This window comes from Aethalodelphis obliquidens, unplaced genomic scaffold (genome assembly GCF_003676395.1).
Source record: "Aethalodelphis obliquidens isolate GAN/ISIS:26980383/991018 unplaced genomic scaffold, ASM367639v1 scaffold32, whole genome shotgun sequence".
Taxonomy (NCBI): domain Eukaryota; kingdom Metazoa; phylum Chordata; class Mammalia; order Artiodactyla; family Delphinidae; genus Aethalodelphis; species Aethalodelphis obliquidens.
This window is the reverse complement of record NW_020837976.1, coordinates 9,704,849-9,730,429: the sequence shown is the minus strand read 5'-3', so window position 1 is coordinate 9,730,429 and position 25,581 is coordinate 9,704,849. Positions and strand designations below refer to the sequence as shown.

At 44.6% G+C, this 25,581-nt stretch overlaps 1 protein-coding gene across 2 annotated transcripts in view; it reads left to right on the top strand.

Annotated features, from left to right (window-relative positions):
- Nucleotides 1-25,581, top strand: part of B4GALT6 (beta-1,4-galactosyltransferase 6) — a 65,499-nt gene that overhangs the window by 22,403 nt on the left and 17,515 nt on the right. For both annotated transcript variants that reach the window (XM_027127679.1, XM_027127680.1), the window contains 2 exons: nt 3,517-3,630; nt 21,412-21,536. In XM_027127679.1, the coding sequence (XP_026983480.1) occupies nt 3,517-3,630; nt 21,412-21,536 (239 nt within the window). The remainder of the gene's footprint in view (nt 1-3,516; nt 3,631-21,411; nt 21,537-25,581) is intronic.

The window sequence follows — 25,581 nt, the reverse complement described above, 5'->3', positions numbered from 1 at the left end:
AAAAAAACCCTCCTGAAATGAAATCAGTGGGTTATACTCCATGGGCCTCACCACTTTTGTAGGAATAACGATTTTGTGGGTTTATTACATCAGAGTCTCCAAAAGTTTAAATCATTGTTGGCTATATTATCAGTTGTGAAGTGTTTATTTGCAGTAAGTTTCTACTATGTTGTAGGCCCTTTATTAGATGCTAGAAATCAAAGGCAATTTGATTTCAGTTAAAAGAAGTTTATAGACTAATGGCAAGGGGGTGGATAGCCTTATATACAAAATACTTTGGGATGACGTAACTACCACTGGACACAGTACTTAAGGGATACAGATGCTTTTATTAGTCTGGCAATAAGTTGAGATCCTTATGATCATTTGTAATGATGTAGCCAAGAATAACATGTTTAGCTCCAAAACTTCATATTTAAAGGACATGAATATACTGATACTGCATGTCTTTAAGTTTGTTTTTTTTTTTTTAACATTAGTTCTTTGAAAACTGATGAAAGTGATCCATGAGTTCTTTTGTAAAAAAAAATTCAATCATTTTGGCATGAGAATAAAAAGTGAAACAGTCCTCTAGCCCTCCTGTTGCCATGAGACTCCCCAAAGGGAGCTGCTGTTAACAGTTTGTATTGCAGAGATGTCTGGAGAGCTTAAAATCTCTGTGAGTTAGGTGTGGATTAATAGAGTCTATAAATTATGTGTGGCTAAGAAAAGGGGCCCAAGCTTTAATGACAAGAATTAATAAATTATTTACAGTAAGAAAATACCCTTATTTAAATTTAACTACGTGACATTAAGAAATTAGGAATGCGTGAGTGTTAATGTTTATCTTCTTCAGCATTATATGAAAATGAGCACACACACTGCCTTTGGAACACATAAAGGCAGTGCACTCCCAGGGACAAGCTTATCTATCTTCTGTTTTCAGCTCCTACAAATGCATTGTGTAGAGTAGATGTTTGGCTAACATAGTGGGAGTCCCCATAAAAGCAGAACTTTTAGTTTTTTTTACTATAACTTGAAATTTGATATATATCTAGATATATATTTTTAAAGGGATTTTAAAAAAAAGAAGCAGAACTTTATTGGACTTCCTTACACTTATTTTATGTTTAGTATCTTTAAATCTTTCAGATGTCTATGGGTGAGATACAGAGTATGGGCTCCTAGAGGGGTTTCCGTGGTGTTAGTCCGTCCCTGTGTGTCTTGGCGTACAAAACAGCTAATGTCCACTGAATCCCTCCCCCTCCTTTGTCTTAGAGGATTTTCCTTATCAAATGCTTTCCAGGGCTCCTCTGGAGAAAGGCATTGGGGAGGATTCTGTTACTGGGGCTTTCTGACTTCCTGGTGGAATAGGCCTTAGCCATTGTACCATCATTGGTCCCTATTTATCATGTTGGGGTTTTCTGGTAACACACTTACCTTAAAGCCTCCTTACTGATGCCTTTCCAAGTTCGTAAGGTGTTTCCACTTATTCATAAGGGGTTCCGCTCTGCAAGGCCCCTTCCAGAAGGTGGGCCTGAAGGTGGGGTGTGTCTCTTTGCTCCAAAGTGCCATCCTGGCTCCCAGGCTGCATCCCCATCTATGGTATATATTTTTTTAAAGAATTTCTTCAGTTTACTTTATTATTTATTTATTTATTTGTCACACCACGTGGCTCACAGGATCTTAGTTCCCCGACCAGGGACTGAACCCAGGCCCTTGGCAGTGAAAGTGTGGAGACCTAACCACTGGACTGCTAGGGAATTCCTGTCATCTACTGTATTCTGATGATGAGTGAATATTTATGTTAGGCCAAGCCATGGACGGGAGGTGTTTGGTTTTCTTTGACTCTTCTCACATGCTTCATATTCAATTTCCAGGATTCTGCGGTGAGAGGGTTTAGCTTTTACAGTCCAGTAAGGCTGTGATTTTGACCTTCAGCCTTTTGCTTGCTGGTCTCTGGCTGACAGGCCTCTCTTCTAAGTCATATGCCCGTTCTCCCCCTTTCTCACTCTGCATGCAGGCCAGTTCTGATAGGAATACCTCTGTTATCAGAGCAGATTACTGAAGACTGAAAGTCTTCACATTTTCCTAAAGTGTCTGCTAGAACTTCATTTCCTGTGGGTACAGGGTTTGTGATCCAGAAGACAGATGGTAGTTTAATCAGCGGTTTCCATTTCTCATCTCTTACTCACCACATGTTGGTCTCATTCTCTCAGACCAACTTCCTCTTACATAGCAGGAAGCTGGCAGGTCATGGTTCCCAGATTTGCATCTCAGAACTTTGTTCCAGAAAGGGACTGAAATGGGAGCTCCTTGGTTCCAAGTTTAAAATTCCCAAGGCTCTGACTGTTCCAGGTTGAGTCAGGGGCTCATTTCTAAAGCAGTCACTCCTAGCTGAAGTTCCTGAATATGCATATGGGCTAGGGATTGTTCTGAGCACTTTGTACACTTATCTTTCTGAAATCCGAAAACGACAGCATGAGGTAGGTGCAGATGAGAAACTCTGTTCTCTTGCTTTGTACCACAAAGCTAGTGCGTGTTGGAGCAGGATTTGAACTCAGCACTTGACTTTGGTGCTCTAAACCGTACCCTCGGTGTTCCATAACTTGCTGACTCTAAAGATAATGGACCTAATGTAATAACAGCTCCAGGGCTCTCTAGAAACTGCAGCCCACGGGTTGGGAATGACTAATTTAAGGACTTTAAATGGGCTGTATTACAAAAGTCAGTTGAGTGGGTAAATCGCAGTTTCTCAAGTGTGAGGCGATGAGAAAACATTACTCCCACCCTCTGCTCTGTGGATGTGGAAGCAGTGTGCTGTGGCTGTGTGGCTGTCCAGAACACCCTGGGCTGTTTGATACTGAAGAGGATCCCCTGGTGTACTTTCACTCCCTCTTTTTTTTTTTTAACACCTTTATTGGAGTAATTGGAGTATAATTGCTTTACAATGGTGTGTTAGTTTCTGCTTTATAACAAAGTGAATCAGTTATACATATACATATGTTCCTATATCTCTTCCCTCTTGCGTCTCCCTCCCTCCCATCCTCCCTATCCCACCCCTCTAGGTGGTCACAAAGCACCGAGCTGATCTCCCTGTGCTCTGCGACTGCTTCCCACTAGCTATCTATTTTACGTTTGGTAGTGTATATACGTCCATGCCACTCTCTCACTTTGTCACTCCCTCTTTCGAAGTGGCTCAGCTGGGGGAAGGGTGGAAACACCTGTTCTCTTACAGTTGCAAATGGGCCTGCTCTGTGTGTACGCATGGATCAGGCCTTGTTGCTCCCCAGACTTGTCCCAGCTTCCCCCGGGGAAATCGTGCTGAGAGGTCCCGTCTGGCAGTGGTGAAGGGTGAATGGGAGAGTAGTCACGGCAGCTGTATTTTGCTTTTCTCTAGTTGTTTATAGATAATTGCTTTTATGTACTGCTGCAGATTGCAGATTGTAGTCTTTACACAGTGACGGTGACACATTTCATACTAGGAGCAAAGCAAAAGACAATTTTGGGGTTGTAACTTTTCTCTCTCTCTCTAAGATTATCCTGAAGGCAATAATTCAAGTGATTATCTTGTTCAAGCAACAACGTATCTTCCGGGAAACTTCACATATTCGCCATACCTCCCCTGCCCGGAAAAGCTGCCTTACATGCGTAAGTTTCATCTACTTTTGACTTAACTATTTGCTTGTATTATGATAAAATGAAATCGCATGGTTTGAGCACACCACCCTCAGGCCATTATTGGGGGTGCTCGTATTCATATCACGTAGCATGTTATTTGACTTTCTTTTGAGAGGGGTGCAAAGCAATTTTTTGGGAGGGGGAGGAGGATTGAAAAGCTAAAGAAAAAGCTTATGCCTTACCCAGAAGTAATCTCACCTCTGTTGTGAGTTTGATGTGTGTTCTTAAAATTATCCTTAAAATGATTTTAACACTATCTTTTACATAGATAGGAAATTAGAACGTTTCAAAGGTTTTAAGAAATTATATAAATGATTTTAAAATTACATTTCTTTCTGTAACTTGCTTTCTTAATTATTTTTTGAGAACTGTCCGTGCTGATACATAGAGATCAGTTTATTTCCCTTCACTGTCCTATAGTGTATCTTTGAATAATTGAATACATGTACCACATTTCATTTACCTTTTTCTCTGCTGATGGAAATTTAGGTTGTTTCTACTGTTTTGCTACCACAAAGCAGTGCTGTAAGGAACAACATCATACAGATTTCCCTGTGCATGTGTGCTTGAGGGTTCATGCCTAAAAGTGGAATTGCTAGGTAGGCTGGTGTGGTTGCACTCCACAGCCGAGGTACCAGTTTATATCCCCAGGGGCAAAGCGTGAATGCACCACTTTGATATTGATGGACTTTAAAAATTTTGCTATTCTTATAGATAAAACACTTTTTGCTATTATGACAAATCAAAAAAGGTATCTTGTTTCAGTTCTTACTTTCTTCATTACTGGTGGGTTTGAGTGACTTTTCCTGTGTTTGTGAGTAGTTTTGAGTTTTCTCTCCTGTGACTCAGTTACCGTTTTATCGGTTCCTTATTGGTTAATTAGATTTTTGTATTGATCGGTGGGAGTTCTTTATATATATTCCAGCAGTGACCTATTGTCTGCTATATGTGTTGCAATTGGCTTGTCTTTTCATTTTGTTTATGGAGTCTTTTATTTTATAGACGTTTAAAATTATGTTTCTAAGTGTATCAATCACATTATTTAAGGTTTTTGCTTGTTTTGGTCTTAAGAAAGCTTTCCTTATTACCCGAAAGCTGTACGAATACTCTTTTATTTCCTTCCAATAATTTTACAATTTTGTTTTGAATTTTCGTGTATAATATGAGGTAGGGATCAAGATAACTGTATTTTAAACATTTTTTTCAAAATTATGAAGATAATACATTATCGTTTAAAAAAACCTCTATAATCAGTCAGAAGCCACACGGCTGTTATTTTGCAGCTTTTATTGTTTGTGTCTCCCTCCTCTGATTTTAAGCATACTTTGTACATATAAGTTAGTATCTTGATTTTTATGTAATTAAAATTCAAATAAACGTTATTTTGAATTGCTTATTTATCCACGTGTCTTAATGTCCTCAGTATCTAAGGTGTGTTTTTTACGTCTTTATGTTACTTTTCTTTATTGAGGAAGTTAGTCTTTGCCTGTCATGTTTGTAGGATTTTTTTCAGTATGTTGTTGATAGAGATATCTGTAATAAAAAGTATGATTCACCTTTTATTATCATCTAAGGCCATGGTTCTCACGCTCTAGGGTACATCGGAATCACTGGACAGCCCTATAAAACACACATTGCGGGGCCCACCTTCAGAGCTTCCGAGTCAGTAGATGTGGAGTGGGGTCTGAGAATTTTCATTTCTGACAGGTTCCCAGGTCGTGCTGATGTTGGTGATCCTTGGGCCACAGACCCACTGATCTAGAATTGATCCTGGCTGCACCATAGCTTTCATAATTCTGGGACCCAACCCCTAAGTTTCTCATTTTATTAATTAGCTGCAGGGCCTGAGTATTTAAGAAAAAATTCTCAGCTGATTCTCATATTGTTATCTCCTTGCTGTCCTGTAATAGAGAATGAAGCTATGGTTTTTGTGGCTATGTATTTGTCGTTACTTTGTCACTGCAGCCTTGGCTTTCTAAAAATGAATGTTTTTGTCTGTGTAGTACTGAGACCACTGGGTGTAATGTTCTGTTGAAATATTGATTACAGTAATTTCATTTTCATAATTTGCATATTCAAGGATTTATAGTTTTAGGAAATCTTTCTGTTCTTGGTTTAGTTGCCATTTTCTTAATTAGTGCTTTCTGGGTACTAATTGAAGTCTGTTTCAGAGCGTCTGCCTGCCAGGCCTTGCCCTCCTCTCCCCTGGCCCCGTAACTCATAAATGCTCCTGTCACGTGCTTGAAAGATTGTGTCGCGGCTGTTCTCACTGCCTTTCGCTGACTGTCTTGGTGACCCGCTCCTCCCCTCTGCTCCCATCAGTCTTGCATTCTTCTGCAAGAGAGGATCACACCCGTTTGGCCAGCTACCTTTTCACAGAAGGCCTCCTCATGGCTCTGCTGGCTTTGGGTCCAGCACCAATTCCTTGTCCAATTAGCTGTGGCCAGCCTGATGGGATGATGGTTTAGTAGAAAATATGCCCTCATACAGATAACTCCTTAGGAAGGGGCCTGACACGAGCCATCCTGGAGAACCCCCTCACTAGTCCTGTGACCACTGCAAAGTAGAGCCTCAGTTTGCCTATCTGTAAAATCTGGGATTATATGCCCACTTCACAGTGTTGTGAGGATAAAGAGAAGCACAGTGCTTGAAGCTTGGTAGACGTTAATTTGCTGTTCCCTTTCCTTTTCCTCATTTCTTTGAATGATGGAGCCAGATTTTACGATGATCAAGGGAGTGAGAAACCTAGGAGAAATGTGTGGAGTTAAGGCATTTTTTACTTAGCTACGCATCCTTAATTTGTTTTTAATTAACAGAATTGTTTCCCATTGATGAAAGAGAACAGCATAATAAAATACCTATGTATAAAAATCTTATTGTCATATCACACAAAATAATTGAATACCATACCTCCCTAAATAATAGTCGAGGAGAGTCTGTGTAAGAAGGTGATCTACTTAGATGAAAACCATTCAAGTATGTATGATACTGAATTCCTGTAATCACCAGAAGGGAAGTTAAGGCTTAAAGTTGTTGTTTGATTATCTAGCTGTAACTTGTTTTTGATTTTTGTTGGCACTGGATTACCATAAAGATGAAGTTTGAACTTCTCCAGTTGGAATTCATATAAAGTTGATTGCATGGATTTCAGCATTATTTCACAATCAATTACAGTGTAAAATCTATTTTAAATGTTATTTGTACAATATGAGTGAATACTTCTTTGTTATTGTTAGTATTTATAGGTTCTCCAGAGGGTGAATCCACTTTCAGTTTTATTTTATTTATGTGACACTCTCCGTGCTAACAATTCACTTTATCTAGAGCTGAAAAATAATAAGTGCTTAGCATGGATGTTTTGATTTTCTGGATGAGGTTAGAGATGGAAAATGTCAGTTGTGCACTTTGCATTAAAATGAAGATGGACTTACGTGTAGATTTCCTATCTTTTAATTCCTATTCAAATAGAGTGCATTTGTAATGACTTTTATATATTTTGTCCTTAGCATTTTTGGAGTAGTTGCCTTTGTGGTTTAACCCTGATAGTTTCTATAGTTGCTAGCCTTAGGAGCATAACAGAAGCTACAAGGACTTTTTGAGATGAATTTATAAACTTCAGAGAAGCTCAGGTAATGCTTAATGTAACAAACCATCATGCCCACGTTTATTGTAGAAAAGAGTGATGGGGGCCACTGCAGAGGAACGGAGCAGTCGTGACCCGCCTGCAGCCGCCCCTGTGTTGTTCGCAGGGGCAGGCGGGGAGAAACACAGCTGAGTATGTGCCTGCCGGCTGGAGCGGGTTACACGTTCGGAGGAAGGGTTGTTAGGTGATGAAAGGGAGACAGCAGTTTCCTTCTGGAAGGAAAGAGAGACTTCAGAGAGAGGGAACATTGGAAGTGGGTCTTGCAGGATGGTTCAGCAGGTAGCTGAGGGGGCAGTGTCCAAGCACAGGAGGCCCTGTGTTCTGAGAATGGGGAGTGGTCCGCTGGGACTGGGGTGGGTGTGTAGTGGGATGTGTGCTGCATAGGGAGGTGAAGGGCCCTGTGTAAAGGACTCACCAATCAGAGGGCTGCCTGGGTTCCATGAAGCTGTCGGCATCTGTGAGGTGGGCATCAGAGGGAACGGAGCCCCTGAGAGTGTGTGCAGAGGGTTGATTTACAGCCTGGTGTGTATCTCTCTAAGATAAGGGCACATGGTTTTCCAAGGGTCTAGGGACAAAATAGGGTAAAAACAGAAAACACTGCTTTTTTAAAAAAAATTAATTTATTTTGGGCTGCATTGGGTCTTCGTTGCTGCGCACGGGCTTTCTCTAGTTGCGAGCGGGGGCTACTCTTCGTTGCGGTGCTCGTGCTTCTCATTGCGGTGGCTTCTTTTGTTGTAGAGCACGGGCTCTAGGTACGCGAGCTTCAGTAGTTGTGGCACATGGGCTCAGTAGTTGTGGCTCGTGGGCTCTAGAGCGCAGGCTCAGTAGTTGTGGCACACGGGCTTAGTTGCTCCGCGGCATGTGGGATCTTCCTGGACCAGGGCTCGAACCCATGTCCCCTGCACTGGCAGGCAGATTCTTAACCGCTGCGCCACCAGGGAAACCCCAGAAAACACTGCTTTAGGGAATGTAACCTTCATCTGCTTTAGGTAGGTACATGGTGTGACTAGGATGGTAGCTTGGAAAGATGATCCTGATGAGAAGTTGAAAATGGATGAGCATGGGGAAGTGCCGGGATCTGGAGGGGCCGTGAGGAGCTTCCTGCAAGGGCCCCAGAGGAACAACGGGCACGTGCCGGGGCTGTGGCGCCGAAGAGAAGAGACGTGGTGACCAGCTGAGGGATCAGGGCTGCTTTCCAGGTTTCTGTCTCGGTGGCCGTTAACTGAAACATATAATGCGGGATAAACCTCACATTTGGAGAACGGGGAAGTGCATGAGTTCAGTGTTGGGCCTGTTCTGTTTAAAGCTCAGGAGAGTTCTTTTGGGGTCTGAATTTCTTCAGAGGGATCTGGGCTGGAGATGAGAGGAGGGGAGGTCCTTCGAGTGGACCCCTGGAGAACATCCATGTCTGAGGGGCAAGGGGAGGTCAGCAAAGAAGGGAAGGCAGCCAGGGACACAGGGGAGTCAGGGGACGGTGTTCCAGAGGACAGCAAGGAGAGGGCTCCACCTTGTCACATACCTCAGAGCAGGTAGAACGAGGGACTGTGAAAGGCCATTGAATTGGGCACGAAGAACACTCACGGAATCGCAGTCGGCACAATTCCAGTGGGGCGGCAGCGTGAGAAGCAAGATACACTGTCCTGAGAAGTGACTCAGAAGTCTGTAAAAACTAGTTGGTTTAAAACAAGGACGTTTGGGACTTCCCTGGTCGTCCAGTGGTTAGGACTCCGCCTTCCACTGCAGGGGGCCCAGGTTCCATCCCTGGTCGGGGAACTAAGATCCCTGCAAGCTGCATGGCATGGCCAAATAATAATAATAAATGAATAAAACAAAGAAGTTTGGTGGGAAAGGGAAGGAGACTGGGGGGAAGGAATCTGTGGAGGAGGTGGGGTCAAGGGGACAACGTTTTAGGAAGAGATGGACTTAAGTGAACCTTAAGCGCTGCGGGCGTGGAGGGGAAGACTCTGGACGGATGGGGAGTGAAGGGAGGAGAAGGGAAGCATCCAGGGAGCCTGGATCTTGGAGAAAGTGACAGGACACAGAATGTGCTCGGGTTGAAGAACTGGCCTTGGAAAGTAGTAGGGGGACACCTCCTGCCCTGAGGCGGGAGTGACGTTCATTTGGAGATGAGGGGGGGAAAGTAAAGGGGGTTCAGGCCTGTTGCTTCTGTGTTCCTAATAAAGTAGGGGAGGCCAAGAAGGATGAGGGGGATACGTGTGAAGGATATGTGTGAGGGGGCGGCCAAGAAGGATGGAGCAGCTTGTAAAGGAGGAGTAGATATTTTGAACGTTGTAGGTCATGCAAAGTGGAGTCAAGCAATCATAAAGGAAAAGGTGCTCACTAACCGGTTAGCCAAGAGAGCCCTCCCTACCCCGTGGGGGTCAAAATGTACAAAGAATATAACGCTTGTTTCTGCTGAAAGCTTACTATGTTTAAGGCAGTAAATTAGGTACTGTCACCTCAGTGGTGGGATTATGTGCTTACGTGATTTTCTTCAGTGGTATTTCTTGGGTGCAGAATTTGAGCATGGAAAATTGTTGATCAGGTGTGGCAGGTCAGGAAGCGAGGGAAAATAACAGTGTTTGTGAGTATATGGGTGTGTCTTAGTCTGTTCGGGCTGCTATAGCAAAAATACCATAGACTGGATGGCTTAAACAGCAAATATTTATTTCTCACAGGTCTGGTGGATGGACGTCTAAGGTTAAGGTGTCAGCAGATTCGGTATTTGGTGAGGGCCTGATTCCTGCTTCATAGATGGCTGTCTTCTTGCTGTATCCTCACATGGTGGAAGGGGTGAGGGATCTCTCTGGGGTCTGTTTTATAATGGCACTAATGCCATTCATGAGGGCTTCATCCTCATGATGTAATCAGTCCCCAAAGGGCCCACCTCCTAAAACCATCACATTTGGGGTTAGGATTTCAAAATATGAATTTGGGGGGTGGGGAGAACAAACATTCAGTCCATTGCTGTGATTGGGTGAAACTCGTGGAGCTGGGTTTCTCTACGTGTGGTCCAGAGATGATCTACACCAGAAGCCATGGGGATGCTGGTTAAAAAAAACCTGGGTGACATATATATGGAATTTAAGAAAAAAAAAATGTCATGAAGAACCTAGGGGTAAGGCAGGAATAAAGACGCAGACCTCCTAGAGAACGGACTTGAGGTTATGGGGAGGGGGAAGGGTGAGCTGTGACAGGGCGAGAGAGAGTCATGGACATATACACACTAACAAACGTAGTAAGGTAGATAGCTAGTGGGAAGCAGCCGCATGGCACAGGGATATTGGCTCGGTGCTTTGTGACAGCCTGGAGGGGTGGGATAGGGAGGGTGGGAGGGAGGGAGACGCAAGAGGGAAGAGATATGGGAACATATGTATATGTATAACTGATTCACTTTGTTATAAAGCAGAAACTAACACACCATTGTAAAGCAATTATACCCCAATAAAGATGTTTAAAAAAAAACCTGGGTGGCCACAGAGGTCAGTTCAGAGGCTGAGCCACCAGAGCAAGGCCTAGACCACTCTGGGCAGCATCTCCTGTTGCCACTTGGCAGAGATCACAGCTCCGATCAGACGTGCCCAGAGGTGCCACTCCTGGGGTCCTTAATGCCAGAAGCTTCTGCCAGCACTTTTACTGAAAGACAGTTTTGCAGAGTGCCCACGTCCTCATGTTCACTTCTGTTTCAGAGTCACCTTCGGGTGCATCTTGTCACTTGACTGCTTCTCTTTGCTGGAGAGGTGGGGAGAGTGGAGAGGTAGCTTCTTCCTCTGGGAGGCAGGACTCAGTGGCGGGCAGTTCAGGCCCCTGAAATGTGTTCAGGTAAAGCTGGGTGTCCACAAACATGACCCACGCATGTCTACTGACACAGGGGCTTTGAGAATGGGCCCGGGACTTCCATTCTCAACAGGCAGGCCTGGTGATTCTTAGCCACTCCACCAAAATTAATCAGCTGCTTTATTAGGAGACCATAGAGACAGGAAAAATGTGGAGACAGCAGAGAGAAGCTGAAGCCAGAACTGACTGGCTTTCAACTCTGACACTGCCAGTCATTCTAGGTGACAGTGGTGCCCAGGGTGTGAATGTGGAGCTGGGTGTTACATGCAGGATGTCCAGGGAGAGGAGGGCACCTCTCAGTGAATGTGGCTGCATATTGGAAGGTGGTTCGGCTGAAAGTCGTAAACTTCAAAGGAGGTAAATTTATGAAAGAAGGAAGTAATTAATTTTTGTGAGGTGTAGGTATAATCTGCAGAGTACCTTCTTATATGCCTTACCCCCAAGATTGTGGACCTCAGGAAGTAAGCACTGAGCACAGTTTGAAAGGAAGAATAGTGTTTCACTTAAGATGAGGAGTGGAGGTGCTATTCTAGAAAAGACATTGAGATGCAGTGTATGGAAGCTTCTTGGCAACTGAATGGTTTGAGAAAACACATTGGAAAAGGCCAGAGTGGTGTGTGATACACCATATTTTCTTGACAAACCACATCATTAATTTTTTTTTTTTTGCGGTACGCGGGCCTCTCACTGTTGTGGCCTCTCCCGTTGCGGAGCACAGGCTCCGGATGCGCAGGTTCAGTGGCCGTGGCTCACGGGCCCAGCCGCTCAGCGGCATGCGGGATCCTCCCGGACCGGGGCACGAACCCGTGTCCCCTGCATCGGCAGGTGGACGGACTCTCAACCACTGCGCCACCAGGGAAGCCCCTGTGGGACATCTTTTGTACAAATGTCTTAAAGGCATATTTTAGCACCTGATGGAGCCAAGGTTTGGAAATGCAGGGAGGAAGGAAGCAGAGGGAGGTGAGACGGGATTGACATGGCCAGCTCTGTCATTCCTGCTCATCTGTTCATGCACCCATTCGTTCATCCATCCATCCATTTATTCATTCACCCATCCTGTGTCGAGGCATTGCCCTTGATATTGGAGATGTGTGACTAAAAAACCACTCTGTTTAGAATACTAGGATTTGGTCACTTCAAGAATAATTGAGTAAGAAGTTGTTTGTGTAGGTAGACGTTATACAATTGCAGAAGTTGAGAAGCCAAAGGAAAGCATTGGACGTGGGCAGTTTCTAGTGGTGGCTTCAAAGGTGGCTGTGTGTGGCTGGGGGCAGGATGACTCATGGAACCTTTCAGCCTCTGAGCTGCCCTTGGTCAGCCGCCCAGAGGGTGGGGGAAGGGATGTGCCACCTTATCGTAAAAATCGTTTTCTGACTTCAGAAGAGAATTCACCTGAAGGGATATTTCTAGAGGAAATTCAGGGGTTTCTCTGATAACGTCGTCAGGTCTTTGGGCAGTGCACACTGGGAACCCTGAGGGTAAAATACTGACAAGAGCCAGAGTATGCAGAATTAGGCTTTAGATACCAAAAAATACAGGTAGGCCCCAAACTGAGTGAAGTAGTCACTGAAACCTGTTGATTTATGGAGAAAACAGCTCTTTGGCTAGAGATGATATGCCTTACATTTTTTTCTTACATTTCAAGTAAAATTTAAATGCAGGTAATTCATATGTATGGAATATTTGCTATTTTAAGAATTATACTTTAATAGAAAAAATAATATCCTAAACCATGTCATGTGATATGTTGTAATCTACACAACCATAAACTTTTGATTGGGGCCTGTGCTGTTCCAAACGGATCCCAGGCCACTCAGGTCCCACTTCCCAAAGCAGGAGGCATCGTTGCACGTCTTGCCAATTCATGCTGAATTGGCATTAGAGTGAATGTGCCGTGTAACCAGTGGTACAACCAAGTTATTCCCTCCCACACAACACAGAAGAGTTGGCACCTAGGCTTTGTTGCGCAGCCTGAGAGGCAGCTCACCACTGACTGACTTCTTCCACTTTCCTTCTCGGTAAGTGGCAGCCTCTCGTCTCTTAGGCGTCCAGTTTTCCTGCTCTTGCCTTTCTAACCCTGGTCCCACCTTCCAAAGGGTGAAAATCACTATTTACATTGTTTATATTTGTGTGCTGAATGATTGCACTGCTGGGTAAATAGATTTCAGCCAATAGATATGTTTTTCGACCTTTTAATTTCTAACTGGGGAGAGAGAGCGTGTGTCCCCACTGGAAAACCTCAGGTGCAGCACAGAGTGGAGGTGGGGATCTGTCCCTGGAGCTCACTGGGTCCTTCCTCTTCAGTTGCCCTTGAAATCTCAGCAGGTGAAGTAAAGGGGGCGGGTCTGGCTGATTGCTTACTTCTTTGAAAGTAAAGCGGGATGCCTTCTCTCCCGGCTTTAGAGCACTGGAATGCTTCCTTTTTTTTTTCTTCTTTTTTAAATTTTTATTTTATATTGGAGTATAGTCGATTTACAATGTTGTGTTAGTTTCAGGTGTACAGCAAAGTGATTCAGTTATAAATATACATATATCCATTATTTTTCAGATTCTTTTCCCATGTATGTTATTATAGAATATTGAGCAGAGTTCCCTGTGCTATACAGTGGGTCCTTGTTGATTTCCTATTTTATATATAGTAGTGTGTAAATGTTAATCCCAAACTTCTCGTTTATCCTTTCCCCCACCTTTCCCCTTTGGTAACCATAAGTTTGTTTTCTAAGACTGTGTATCTGTTTCTGTTTTGTAAATAAGTTCATTTGTATCTTTTTCTTTTTTTGTTTAGATTTCACATATAAGTGATATCATATGATAGTTGTCTTTCTCTGTCTGACTTATTTCACTTAGTATGATAATCTCTAGGTCCATCCATGTTGCTGCAAATGGCATTATTTCATTCTTTTTTATGGCTGAGTAGTATTCCATTGTGTATAAATACCACATCTTCTTTATCCATTCCTCTATCAATGGGCAATAAGATTGTTTCCATGTCTTGGCTGTTGTAAATAGTACTGCAATAAACATTGGGGTGCCTAAGTATCTTTTCTCTGGATACATGCCCAGGAGTGGGATTGCTGGATCATATGATAGCTCTATGTTTAGTTTTTTAAGGAACCTCCATACTGTCCTCCATAATGGTTGTTTACATTCCCACCAACAGTGTGGGAAGGTGAAACAATTTCTTGAGTGAAACCTGGAGGGGACACCTGGTAGGTAAAGGAGATGAGAGTAGCCTTAGTGGGTGCAGTAGGGAGGAAGGACTTGAGGTCCTGACCACAGGCTCTCGAGAGGTTCTTTCCACTGAGGGTAGTTTGGAAACTGTGTCACCACTAGCTCATTTTCTCCGTGCCTCTTCCTGCCCACTCTCTATAATATGCCCCTTTCCCTTCACTTTCTATGCACAGGAAATAAGTATTCTAATACCATGTGTTGACTAGCTGGAGCTGGTATATTAAATTAAGAATTTGCAGAGTATGACCTGTTTGAATAAAGGGGCATGAGCCCGCCACACGTGGTTAGCAGGTAGCTCCCTCAGCATCTGAGCTCCCGCTTTGGGGAAGTGGAACCCACAGGGTTGTTTTGATGGAAGGTGCAGTTTCAATACACCCACACCAAGGAAGTAGAGTCATAAGCTTTCTTACTTAAGGATCCTGGGAGCTGCGGAGGAGGGTGCAAAGAGCTGGTGGGAAGGACAGTCTTCCGTCCCAGGAGATGAGAGCAGGGTACCAAGCACCTGTTTCTTATAAGGTGGTTGGGGCAGAGGTCACAAAGTTCTCTTGGCCTTAATTCTAAGCGGTTGTTTTTTGTTTGTTTGTTTGTTTTTTTGTGGTATGCGGGCCCCTCACTGCCGCAGCCCCTCCCACCGCGGAGCACAGGCTCCGGACGCGCAGGCTCATCAGCCATGGCCCATGGGCCCAGCCACTCTGCGGCACATGGGATCCTCCCGGACCGGGGCACGAACCTGCACCCTCCGCATCGGCAGGCGGACCCCCAACCACTGCGCCACCAGGGAAGCCCCTAAGTGGTTGTTTTAAAAGGTGCCTCTGGAAAAGCAAAGTGGGAACTTACGGCAGGAATCCTAAACTCAAGCCCTTATCTAGATGTCCAGACACTGGATGTGAGCAGGGTTATCGCACTGTGAAATGCCTAGGCAGCAACTCAGAAAAACAAAAGTTGTTTTTCTCATCACAGTTGATCCCGTGATGCCTCACCATTAATCTTTAGGGAAGATCATAGGCACTCTCTGGACGGTGGAGATAGTAAAAGCCCCTGGCAGGGTTTTGATCTCCCAGCACACGAAACATTTGAGCAAAGCAAAAATGCCATCAGCAATATCACTAGACAAATGACAATTTGAAATCCTGTCTGTAACCACTCTCCCCCCATTAGTTGGGGTCTAGCCAAGAAGATAAATCAAAGCCCTTGGATAAGGTTAAGATAGGTATTTGATTTAAAACTTAGGTGAGATTGTGGAATACTAGTACCACATCTCAGGCCATCTTTTGTAAATTTGTCTGAGTTTGTCCAGAATTATTAATATACACACAGCAGGTGGTGCCCCTTACAGCACATACACCTCCTTCCTGGGCCAGTGAGTAATCTAGAGCTAAACGGTTACCCAAGCTGTCTGTGCTAAAGAGTCACACTGCTGCTGCTGCGCTAAGGCTGGCCTTTGGTCTAACAGCCCAGAGTGCTCGGCCGGCTTGGCTCCCAGGGTGGGGTTTGCTGTAATGACGTGTTGTTTTATGCTCAGTGCAGGGTCACCTTGAGGCGCCTCAGTCCTGTTGAGGGTAGTAGCAGACCTACTCCCAGTGTACTGGGGGTGAATGTGGCAGGCTTTGACATGAGGGGGCAGAGAGCTGAATTGGGGGTGTCTGTTCAGTGATGTGAGTGTTCTCAGAGAGACTGAAGTGCCCTGGAGTGAGCAGACAGGACTCCGGGGTGCGGGGAGGTGGAGGGAAGGAGAAACGCGTGGAGAACCACGTGTGTGACGACACCGGGGCCCGGGACCCACAGTGGGCACAGGCTGCGGGATCAGGGAAGCCAGAGGAGTCAGGGTTCCCCCCCGGGTGGCAGAGCTGCAAGGCCCAAGATGGTGGGGGATTATACTCCTTGGGACCAGGTGTGGGTCCTGTTCCTCCATGTATGTGGTCAGGGCATCCATACCCATGTCAGGAAAAGGTAGGGTTAAGGGGCCACCACTAAAAGATTTTTAAGAAAGGTTGTTCCAGTAGTGACTTCTGCTATCCTACTTGCTATGCCTTGTAATTTACAGGGTGCCCTTCATTTCTGTTTGGAGGGGTTCGGGGAAGCAATGTAATTTGGGCTCCAGTGTCAATGAGAGCATCCCAGTGGATAATTAGAGAAGTGAACAGGTGATTGTCCCCAAGAGGAGGGACAAGCTCGGGGAACTGCAGGGTCCCTAGGACAGGGGCCTTGGTGGCTGTCACTCTCACAGATCAGGGTGTGGGATCCTGGGTTCTGCTGCTGGGGCGGGAACATTCTGAGAGGTGACAGCATCATCCCTTGGGATGGGACCACAGTCTCCTGAAGAGCCGGCAGCACCTGAACAAAGGCTTCTAATTTGCGTTCAGCTGTCCCGAGATTAAGTCATCAGGGACCCTGATCTCTGCAGCTGCCAGTATGGAGAGCTTGTTGCTCATCTTGCGAGGGAGGCCGAGCTTCTTCCTTCTGTCTCTGTGGGCTCAGAGGCTTGGAGGGGTCTCTTTCTCTGTAAACAAAGCTCGGAACCAGTTCCAAAGACCCCTAAGAGCCAATCAGTGCCCTTCTCCCTCTTCTTTTGAACGAATTTTTCTAAAAACCCTTGCATTTCTATCATGGTATAGTTAGGTGTCTCTGTTCCTCATTCACACTGGCCATCGTTGGATGTTTTGGTATGATGGATTGTAACAGGGAATGCCTGGGACAGAGGTCGCCTCTTCCCTAACTCCTCTGCTGCCACCTCCCATTCTAGGGGGTCCCAGTCAACTGCTGAGGGTCAGGGTCCACCTCCACCTCCACCTGTGCAACATTAGCAGATGTATTGGGGCAAGCTCCAGGCCCCAAGAACGTAGTAACCTTCACGACTTGGCATGTAGATATGCCACTGTGCTCCATAACGCCCAAGCCATGGGGGTCTCACAGGCTTCTAGTAGTTTTTTAACATCCTCTGGGGACGTGGGAGGAGCCGGTACCAAGCGCTTGGGGCCCCACTTTTAGCAGCATGTGATGCGCTTGCCTTGCAGCGTTTTGCCTCCCGGGTGCCACGATGGCCCTGATAGCGCTGCCTCCTCAGGGGTTAGGCCGGCTCCCCAGGCTCAGCACCCGGTCCTGACATGACACAGTGGGCCCAGCAGCCGGCCTGCCCCTCCGGCTCCAGGGCCCTGGGGAGCTCTCCTTGGCTCCCAGTACATCATAGCCTGTCCCCCAGCCCTGTCCCTGCGTGGGGGAAAGAGGCAGAACCTGACAGTCCAGGTTAGCTCGCCTTGGCCCAGTGCCCAGACTTGGCATGTGTGATGGTCGCCAATCACCTCCACACCTGACCCCGAGTGGGGTCTGCTTTGGAGGATAATGGGAGACAGAGCTGCTTCAGACTGGGGCCTGCTGGCTCGTCTCTGCAGCGGAGTCTGACCTTTTACAGCACCAACAGTTTAGGGTGGGGATTCTCAGCAGAGCCTGGCGGCACAACACACAACAGTGCAGCGCAGCGGCCCTGACTGCCGGCCAGCAGTGGATCCTCCCAGGGAGACTGAGCGGTCTGGAGGGGGAAGAGAGCCACCCGCAGCTCCAAGGCATCGGATGGGTGTACAGACTGCGCCCACGACCCCGTCCTCTTCTTCAACTGTATTCAGCAGCTGGAGCTGCTGTACTGAATTAAGAACATGAGGATTATGACCTGCCGTGTGAGGGGGCGCCAGCCACCCTTACTGGTTGGCAGGTAGCTCCCTGGGCATCCGAGCTCCCACTTTGGGGAAGTGGAGCCCAGGGGGTCATTCTGATGCAAGGTACAGTTTCAGTACACCCACACAAAGGAAGTAGAGTCTCAGGATTTAGTCACGGATCCCAGAGGGGGCCAGGGCACAGTGAGGCGGGGGAGTGCCATCCTCTATCCCAGGTCACCAGCCAGCAGGAGATGGAGAGCAGGACAGCAGGCACCTAGGACTTAAAAGGTTGCCGGGGTAGAGGACACTAACTTTTTGCGGGCTTAACTCTGAGTGTTTATTTTAAAAGGTTCCCCGGGAGAAGCAGAGCAGGCACTTAAATGGTGGGAATCCTAAACTCAAGTTCTTTCTTTTTTAATAAATACATTTATTTATTTATTTATTTTTGGCTGCGTTGGGTCTTTGTTGCTGCGCGCGGGCTTTCTCTAGTTGTGGTGAGCAGGGGCTGCTCCTCACTGAGGTGCCTGAGCCTCTCACTGCGGCAGCCTCTCCTGCTGCGGAGCACGGGCTCTAGGTGCGCAGGCTTCAGTAGCTGTGGCTTGCGGGCTCTAGAGTGCAGGCTCAGTAGTTATGGCTCACAGGTTCTAGAGTGCAGGCTCAGTACTTGTGGCGCACAGGCTTAGTTGCTCCGTAGCATGTGGGATCTTCCCGGACCAGGGCTCGAACCTGCATCCCCTGCATTGGCAGGCGGACTCCCAAACACGGCGCCACCAGGGAAGTCCCTAAACTCAAGTTCTTATCTAAATATCCAGACCCTGGGTGTGAGCAGGGGTATCACCTGTGAAACGCACAGGCAGCAACTCAGAAATAAGTGGGTTTTTTTTCAGAGAAACAAAAGTTGTTTTTCTCATCACACCCTGCTGCCCCCCAACCCCACCTCCACTAATTAGTGTTTATTTTCCTTTCTCTCTCTTTCTGATCACACACTTGCTGTTTCCAGCGGTGGCGCTGCCTGTCCTGGAGCCTGTCCCCCATCCCTTCATACCCACCCCCAATAGTGATGTTGCTATTACTCCTGGCATGACAGCCTCATGCCACTGGGTCATCTATGGCCTTCAGCCAGTAAGATATTAAGATTTCAGATCAAAGAGCAATAAGCACATAGAAAAGCTGCTAAGGGTCTCTGAGGAATGTGAATGGGGGGGCCGATGGAGAGGAGGTGAACTTCGGGTGCCTTGGGCATCAGGGATTGTAAGTGATGGACACCAGAGGCCCTGTCTGCTGAGGAGAAAGTTATAAGGCCTGTCTCTTAATTTGCGGGCACATGTGTGTTCAAGATGAAAATTAAACGCAAATGATACTGGAGAAAACTGCTGACAATAATGTTGGTTACAGCTGTTGAAGCTATAAAGCTGGAAAACGGCAAAAAAATTGGTTTAAAAGTGCATAAGGAATACCAACTTCAGTTCCTTATATGAACGGCTTATTATTTAGCCTAATTACTATCATTTTAGGAATTATGCATACCGTTAAATGCATCAGATTTCTTTGTGTGAATTTTGTCTTATTACAGTGCCAGAGTCTGTTTTGTCAGCTGAGTCATGGTAGTCTGTACTCACATTGACCGATGGATCTTACATTTGATCTGTCCTTTCTGTGTAAGTTCCTAGGTTACTCTTTAGGTAAATCTGACCTTTCTAAGATTAGCTACTTTGCATATCTAGTCACACTAAAGGATGGGTATTTGGTTATAAAAGACAGCAAACATTGTCAGGAGAACAGGCAGACATTAGAAGATCGCAGATTTTTTCCTCACTCTGTGGAACCTAGGCATTTACATTTTGAAATACTTCTCTCTAGTATGCCTAAGTGCTTAGTGGAAGCCACTGACGGATGTTCCTTCCTACTTAGGATGAAGAGTGGGGATGGGAAGACGAGTGGCTGTGAAACCTTATAGAATATAGAATAGCAGGAAGAGAGGAAAGGAAAGAAGCTCCCTCGAAGAGGAACTGAGTGCTTTATAGTCATCCCTCAGTATCCAAGGGGGATTGGTTCAAGGACCCTCAGGGTACCAAAATCTGAGGATGCTCAAATCCCTTTCAGTCAGCCCTCCATGTGTGGGCTCTGCATCCACAGATTTCAACCAACCTTGTGGATATGGAGGGCTGACTGTATGTGTGGAATCATGGCCACTGAGCTCAGAAGACTTGAAATGGGAAACCTCAATAGTTGTTGGTTTGTATTTCATGAGACAAGGAGGTGAAAGAACTTAGTTTTGTTAGTCCTTAGTTCTCTTAATTCTTAGTTGGTTTTTTTGTTTGTTTGTTTTTGTTTTTGCGGTACGCGGGCCTCTCACTGTTGTGGCCTCTCCCGTTGCGGAGCACAGGCTCCGGACGTGCAGGCTCAGCGGCCATGGCTCACGGACCCAGCTGCTCCGCGGCATGTGGGATCTTCCCGGACTGGGGCACGAACCCGTGTCCCCTGCATTGGCAGGCAGACTCTCAACCACTGTGCCACCAGGGAAGCCCCCTTAGTTGGTTTTGATTGAGGTAATGGAAATGGTTTTCCATCCAAGAGTCATTCCTGTTTCCATGGTATATGTTAGAAAAACTGTTAGTAAAAACATTTCTAGGAATATCATATATTTGTTAATTTGGAGAGTGAGTGCTTAGTAGACCAGGAGCATCTTAGAAGTTTATAGTTTTTCCATTTTGCATGTCAAGGGGATGCATGGTAGGTGCTCAAAATAAATTTGTTGAATTGTGTTTGTGAATTCTCTCTCTGAAGAAATGTCAGTAAAGTAGATGACAGTAATAGTAGCTAAATTTACTGAATGTGTACCTTTGTGCCCAGCATTGTTTCATCTAATGGATACAACCACAGCGGGAGGCAGATATTACCATCTGTTTTTACAGATAAGGAAACTGAGGCACAGAGAAGTTAGATAATTTCCCCAGTACATAGAAGCTAAGATTGAGCTCCCTGTCAAACTTAACTGCTTAATTAACTCTTACGTACTGTGTGTTCATTGTCTCCTGTGTTGATTATGTTGAAATTAAAAACTAGTTTTTAAATACTTGAATAAATTGGAATGATAAGCTACATTGTAATGACATGCAAACATTTCCCAAAGAATATTATAATATTCACCATATTACTCAAAAGCAAAAAGTTTAAGTGCTTTGATTTTCTTTGGCTGATTTACCAAAGATAGTAGGATGACCATATAATTTATCATCCAAACTAAAACTGAAAGGTGATATTAACAATTATATGGTGATAACAGGAATAAATGGTACCGTCTCAGCAACTACATTATGCCATCACCCTACTGATTGTTGTTTGTCTGACTTCGTATTAAAACAATTCTTCACATTTTTGACCTTTTAGGGGGATTCCTCAATGTCAATGTAAGTGAAGTCAGTTTTGATGAAATTCATCACCTCTTCTCCAAGGATTTAGATATTGAGCCAGGAGGTCACTGGAGGCCTAAAGACTGTAAACCCAGGTGGAAGGTGAGGTCCATTTTTTCATAAGTAGTGTGACTGTTACTATGCATTTGAGGAAAAGTGTGTTTGATTCAGAATATACAGTCAAATCCCTTTGTCTTGATAAATTTAAGACATCAAAATGTTTGTGTTTAATGTGTAAGTATTCACAGTCCAAATGTGAGTTAATCGTGTTACCTGTGAAGCTGAATGGCACCTGTGCGTATACAGATACATGCTCCTATGTTCAGTCTCTTGGAGATCCTGGTGATAAGTACCTTGCTTGAGATTGGCTTGGAAAACAGATGATTTTTCCTGTTCTGTTTGGAAGAGAGGCTGTGATTTCTTTGCTTCCTGCTGCTGTCCCTAGTGGTTACTGACACCTACAGGCATAGCCCCACCAAGGCCTGGAAACAGTGGTTTCCAGTTGGGCCCAGCATTGGGGTTCCTGAGTCCCAGCATTCTAAAGACGCTGCTCGGCGGTCACTGCAGGACACAAAAAGAACTTCAGGCTCTTCTTTGCCTCTGTTTCAGAAGACAGAGCACAGGCTTTTAATCTTTTTGATATATCAGAATCCTACTTTTAATGTTTTGTTTGAAAAACTATAAGGAAGTGGGCCTGCCCCTGCTGCTTAAGAAAAATTGAAAACCATGGTTTAAATCAGAGTTGTTCTCAGTACTGTGAAATTGGTTAATAAGCGCGTGTTCATGTAATGTTATGTTTGAATAGGAAACAGCATTTATGTAATTCAAGTGAAAACTACATATGATTAAATCAGATACTACATCCTGAAGGATTGTGCTTTAGCCTGAATTGGAAACAGTTTCCAGTTCCTGTTTTAAATATCAGTATTTTGCTAAAATGTTTTGTCTTTTGGTACCAAAAGAAGTCACTCCTGGGAAGGAGAATTGTATGCTGTTAAGCTTATGATAAAAGCCCTCTGACTTAAATGGCCTTGAACTCTTTGTGTTTGGGGGTGTTGGGGATGTGTATTATTTACGTCTGCATCCCTAACGTAAAGCTTACCCTCTCTTGTATAAAGGGGAAGTGCCAAACCCAGTTTTGTTGCGTTGAGTTTATGAGACAGATACATGTCTTGTTACAAATTATTAACTAAATGTTTGGGTTTTTTTCCCTCAAACAAGTTGTAAAGCTGCTGAAATGGATTCCAGTACAGATTTTGGCAACACATTCTATATTACAGTTGTTTTATACTATTTCCCAGATCAGATTCGGATAATAAATGAATTTTTTTCCTATTTCATGATTGAGTTTCTTCACATTTGTATATAAAATATGGCCCAATTTACGTAATGTTACTTTAAAAAATGTCCTGGGCAAAATAAATTCTTTTTCTTACTTAGGTGATGAGTATGTACGTTGAATGCTAACAGAAGAAAAAGCATACTCAATCACAAAGGCTGTGGGGTAGAATGGAGGTTGGTTCTCAGAGGTATATTAATACACGTGATGTATACCTCTCACGTGTGCACTGTGTGGTATAGCAGTAGGATAAGTTGGGATCAGGAAAATTAAGTCTTCTTGTCCTTTCTTCAGTGGTCTACATCAGATGTTGGATTTTAAATTTTAGCATTTGTTTTCACCTCATTTTCTAGAGGAGAGGTATATCACACATAAGTAGTTTCTACTTACAGATTTTAGTAGACTGTAAACTCCAGTGAATCAGTAGGTAACAGTTTTGAAAGTGAAGTTTCAGGAGCCAGCTAATTCAGGGATCTAAAAATTGGCTTATTTTATTTGGGAACTATATGCTACCGTTGCTCTCATTTCAGTTATGCACAAACCCTTCTCAGAATATAGTCTCTAGTTCTGAGCTACGCAGCTCAAGGTATGAGAGGGAATTGGAGATCGTTCAGAGGTGACCTATACCTGCTATACTTGATCAAACTGAGCTGAGAGAGAAGGAAACAAGAAGTAACTAGATTTATGTGAAACATCTGCTATCAACTTGATTGTTAATATTTGAGGATCTTTTTCTTTTTAAAAAAATACCAACTAAGTTCATCAAAGACCAGTCAAGTGGAATTAATCTTCTAAAATTAGTGATTTCACCAATTCCTAGGTATTTTGAACATCGCAGGTCGCAGTGGAAGATTGAGCACAGGTCGGGTGCCTTGTAGAGGCAAGATTATTTCTAAAAGGGAGGTTGGCAGAGGAGCAGAGTGATGCTTTTCAGGTCATTAAAGTGAAGTGTTTACCTGTGATGTTGCCTGTGTTCCATTCAGGGTTCAGGTGGAGGCCTGAACCACTTTGGTCTAAAACCTAAGCCTTTAAAGAATCAGGCAACTGCTTGATGGGGTTATCTGCTCGGAGGCCTGGAGTTGTGTTTCTAGTCCAAGGTTCCTCAAAGATGGGTCTTAGCCACGTGTTTCAGAGCTACCTGGGGTGTTTGGTAAAAAAGAAGATTCTTGAACTCAGTCCTCAGACATCCTGATTCTGTTGGTGGAAAGGGACGTGAACCTGCAATTTTTATCGCGTGCCTCCTGTTTAAGAAGCTCCTGTAGGCACTGGAAGTGAGGGGGAGGGGAGGAGGGACCTGAAACACTGCAGGAGAATGAAGGCTTGGCAGCTTCTACTCTGTTCTGTCTTAGTCAGTGGCAGACAGCTAGTGCACCCTGAAAGGTAGGCAAGTCAGCAGCCATGTCATTTGGGGACATCGTAGCGGTAGTGTGCTTGAATTTTGAAACTAGGGCAAAATCTTGGTGGGGAAAATTTATGTAGTCAGCATTTTTCTTGCTAATCTCTTCATGGTGAGTGTAGGAGAAGATGAGCAAGGATGAAAAATAGGTGCATACATTCCGTAAGATTAGTGGTTTTAAAGTGGGAGCAAAATGCGTGTGGATAATTTTGCTTGACCAAGAGGTGGTGAGGAGAGATTCATGAAGATGACTCTTGTTTTTCCGAAGGTAATGACCAGATGTTTAGTTCTATCTCCAGTGGAGATGCTTCAACAGGAGAGTGGCTCCAACAGCAGATTAGGGCACATGTAAGAAAGAATGTCCTGAAACAAAGGCTATTAAACCTTGAGATAAATTACCACAGAATACCGAGATCTTCTCTTCTTAGACAATAAATTGTAAACTGTTGACAGTGAAATTCCACAGCCAAAGGAAGGGACGTGCCAAATGAATTTTTAGATGCTATTTAGCTTTGTTTTAGTAAAAAATTTACTTTAGGCATATTCAAAACCTTTGATAACTGTCTCATTAATATGTGGACATGCATTTGTTGTAAAAACGACAGTTTAGCTTCTTTGAACTTGCCATGACACTGGTCATTTTCTTTCTCTTATAATACTCTCAGTTTCCATATAATATTAAGGAAAAATCAACTCAATATTTTAAATGTTTTATTGAAGAAATTACTGTATTGGGGCCATGACAACCTTTGTTTATTCTTAGATGTTCAACTGATTACTCAACCTCATTGTATTTAATATGGGCTGTCTTTAATATGGACTCTGCAGCTTTTTAATAGCGTCTTTCCTTAAATATCTATAATGCGTCTTAACTGCTTTTATAGCCCATTTACATCATAGGCAGCCAACTTGTGGCCAAATTCAAAACCAAGAAGAGTAAGCTCGACCCTAATTTTGCTAGAAGTTATCACACTGATATATTTCAGATAAGGTCAGTGGTAGGGATTTGTACTTGCCATCTAACTCCTGTTTCTCCTTTCACTTTGACAGCAGTTTCCTATCCTAAGAGTAAACTTAGGGGTTCCTGAACTGCTTTGGGAGTTGTATAGATTTGGGAATTCTGTGGAGATGCCAACAATGGATACTGAGGCCTGTCAGCAAGTCTCCTCAGTCAGAAGGGAGTGCTCAGCACCAACCGTGGCCATTGTGTGGGGTACAGGAGGGACTCTTTTTTTTTTTTTTTTTTTTTTTTGCAGTACGTGGGCCTCTCACTGTTGTGGCCTCTCCCGTTGCGGAGCACAGGCTCCGGACGCGCAGGCCCAGCGGCCATGGCTCACAGGCCCAGCCGCTCCGCGGCATGTGGGATCTTCCTGGACAGGGGACACGGGTTCGTGCCCCTGTCCAGGAAGATC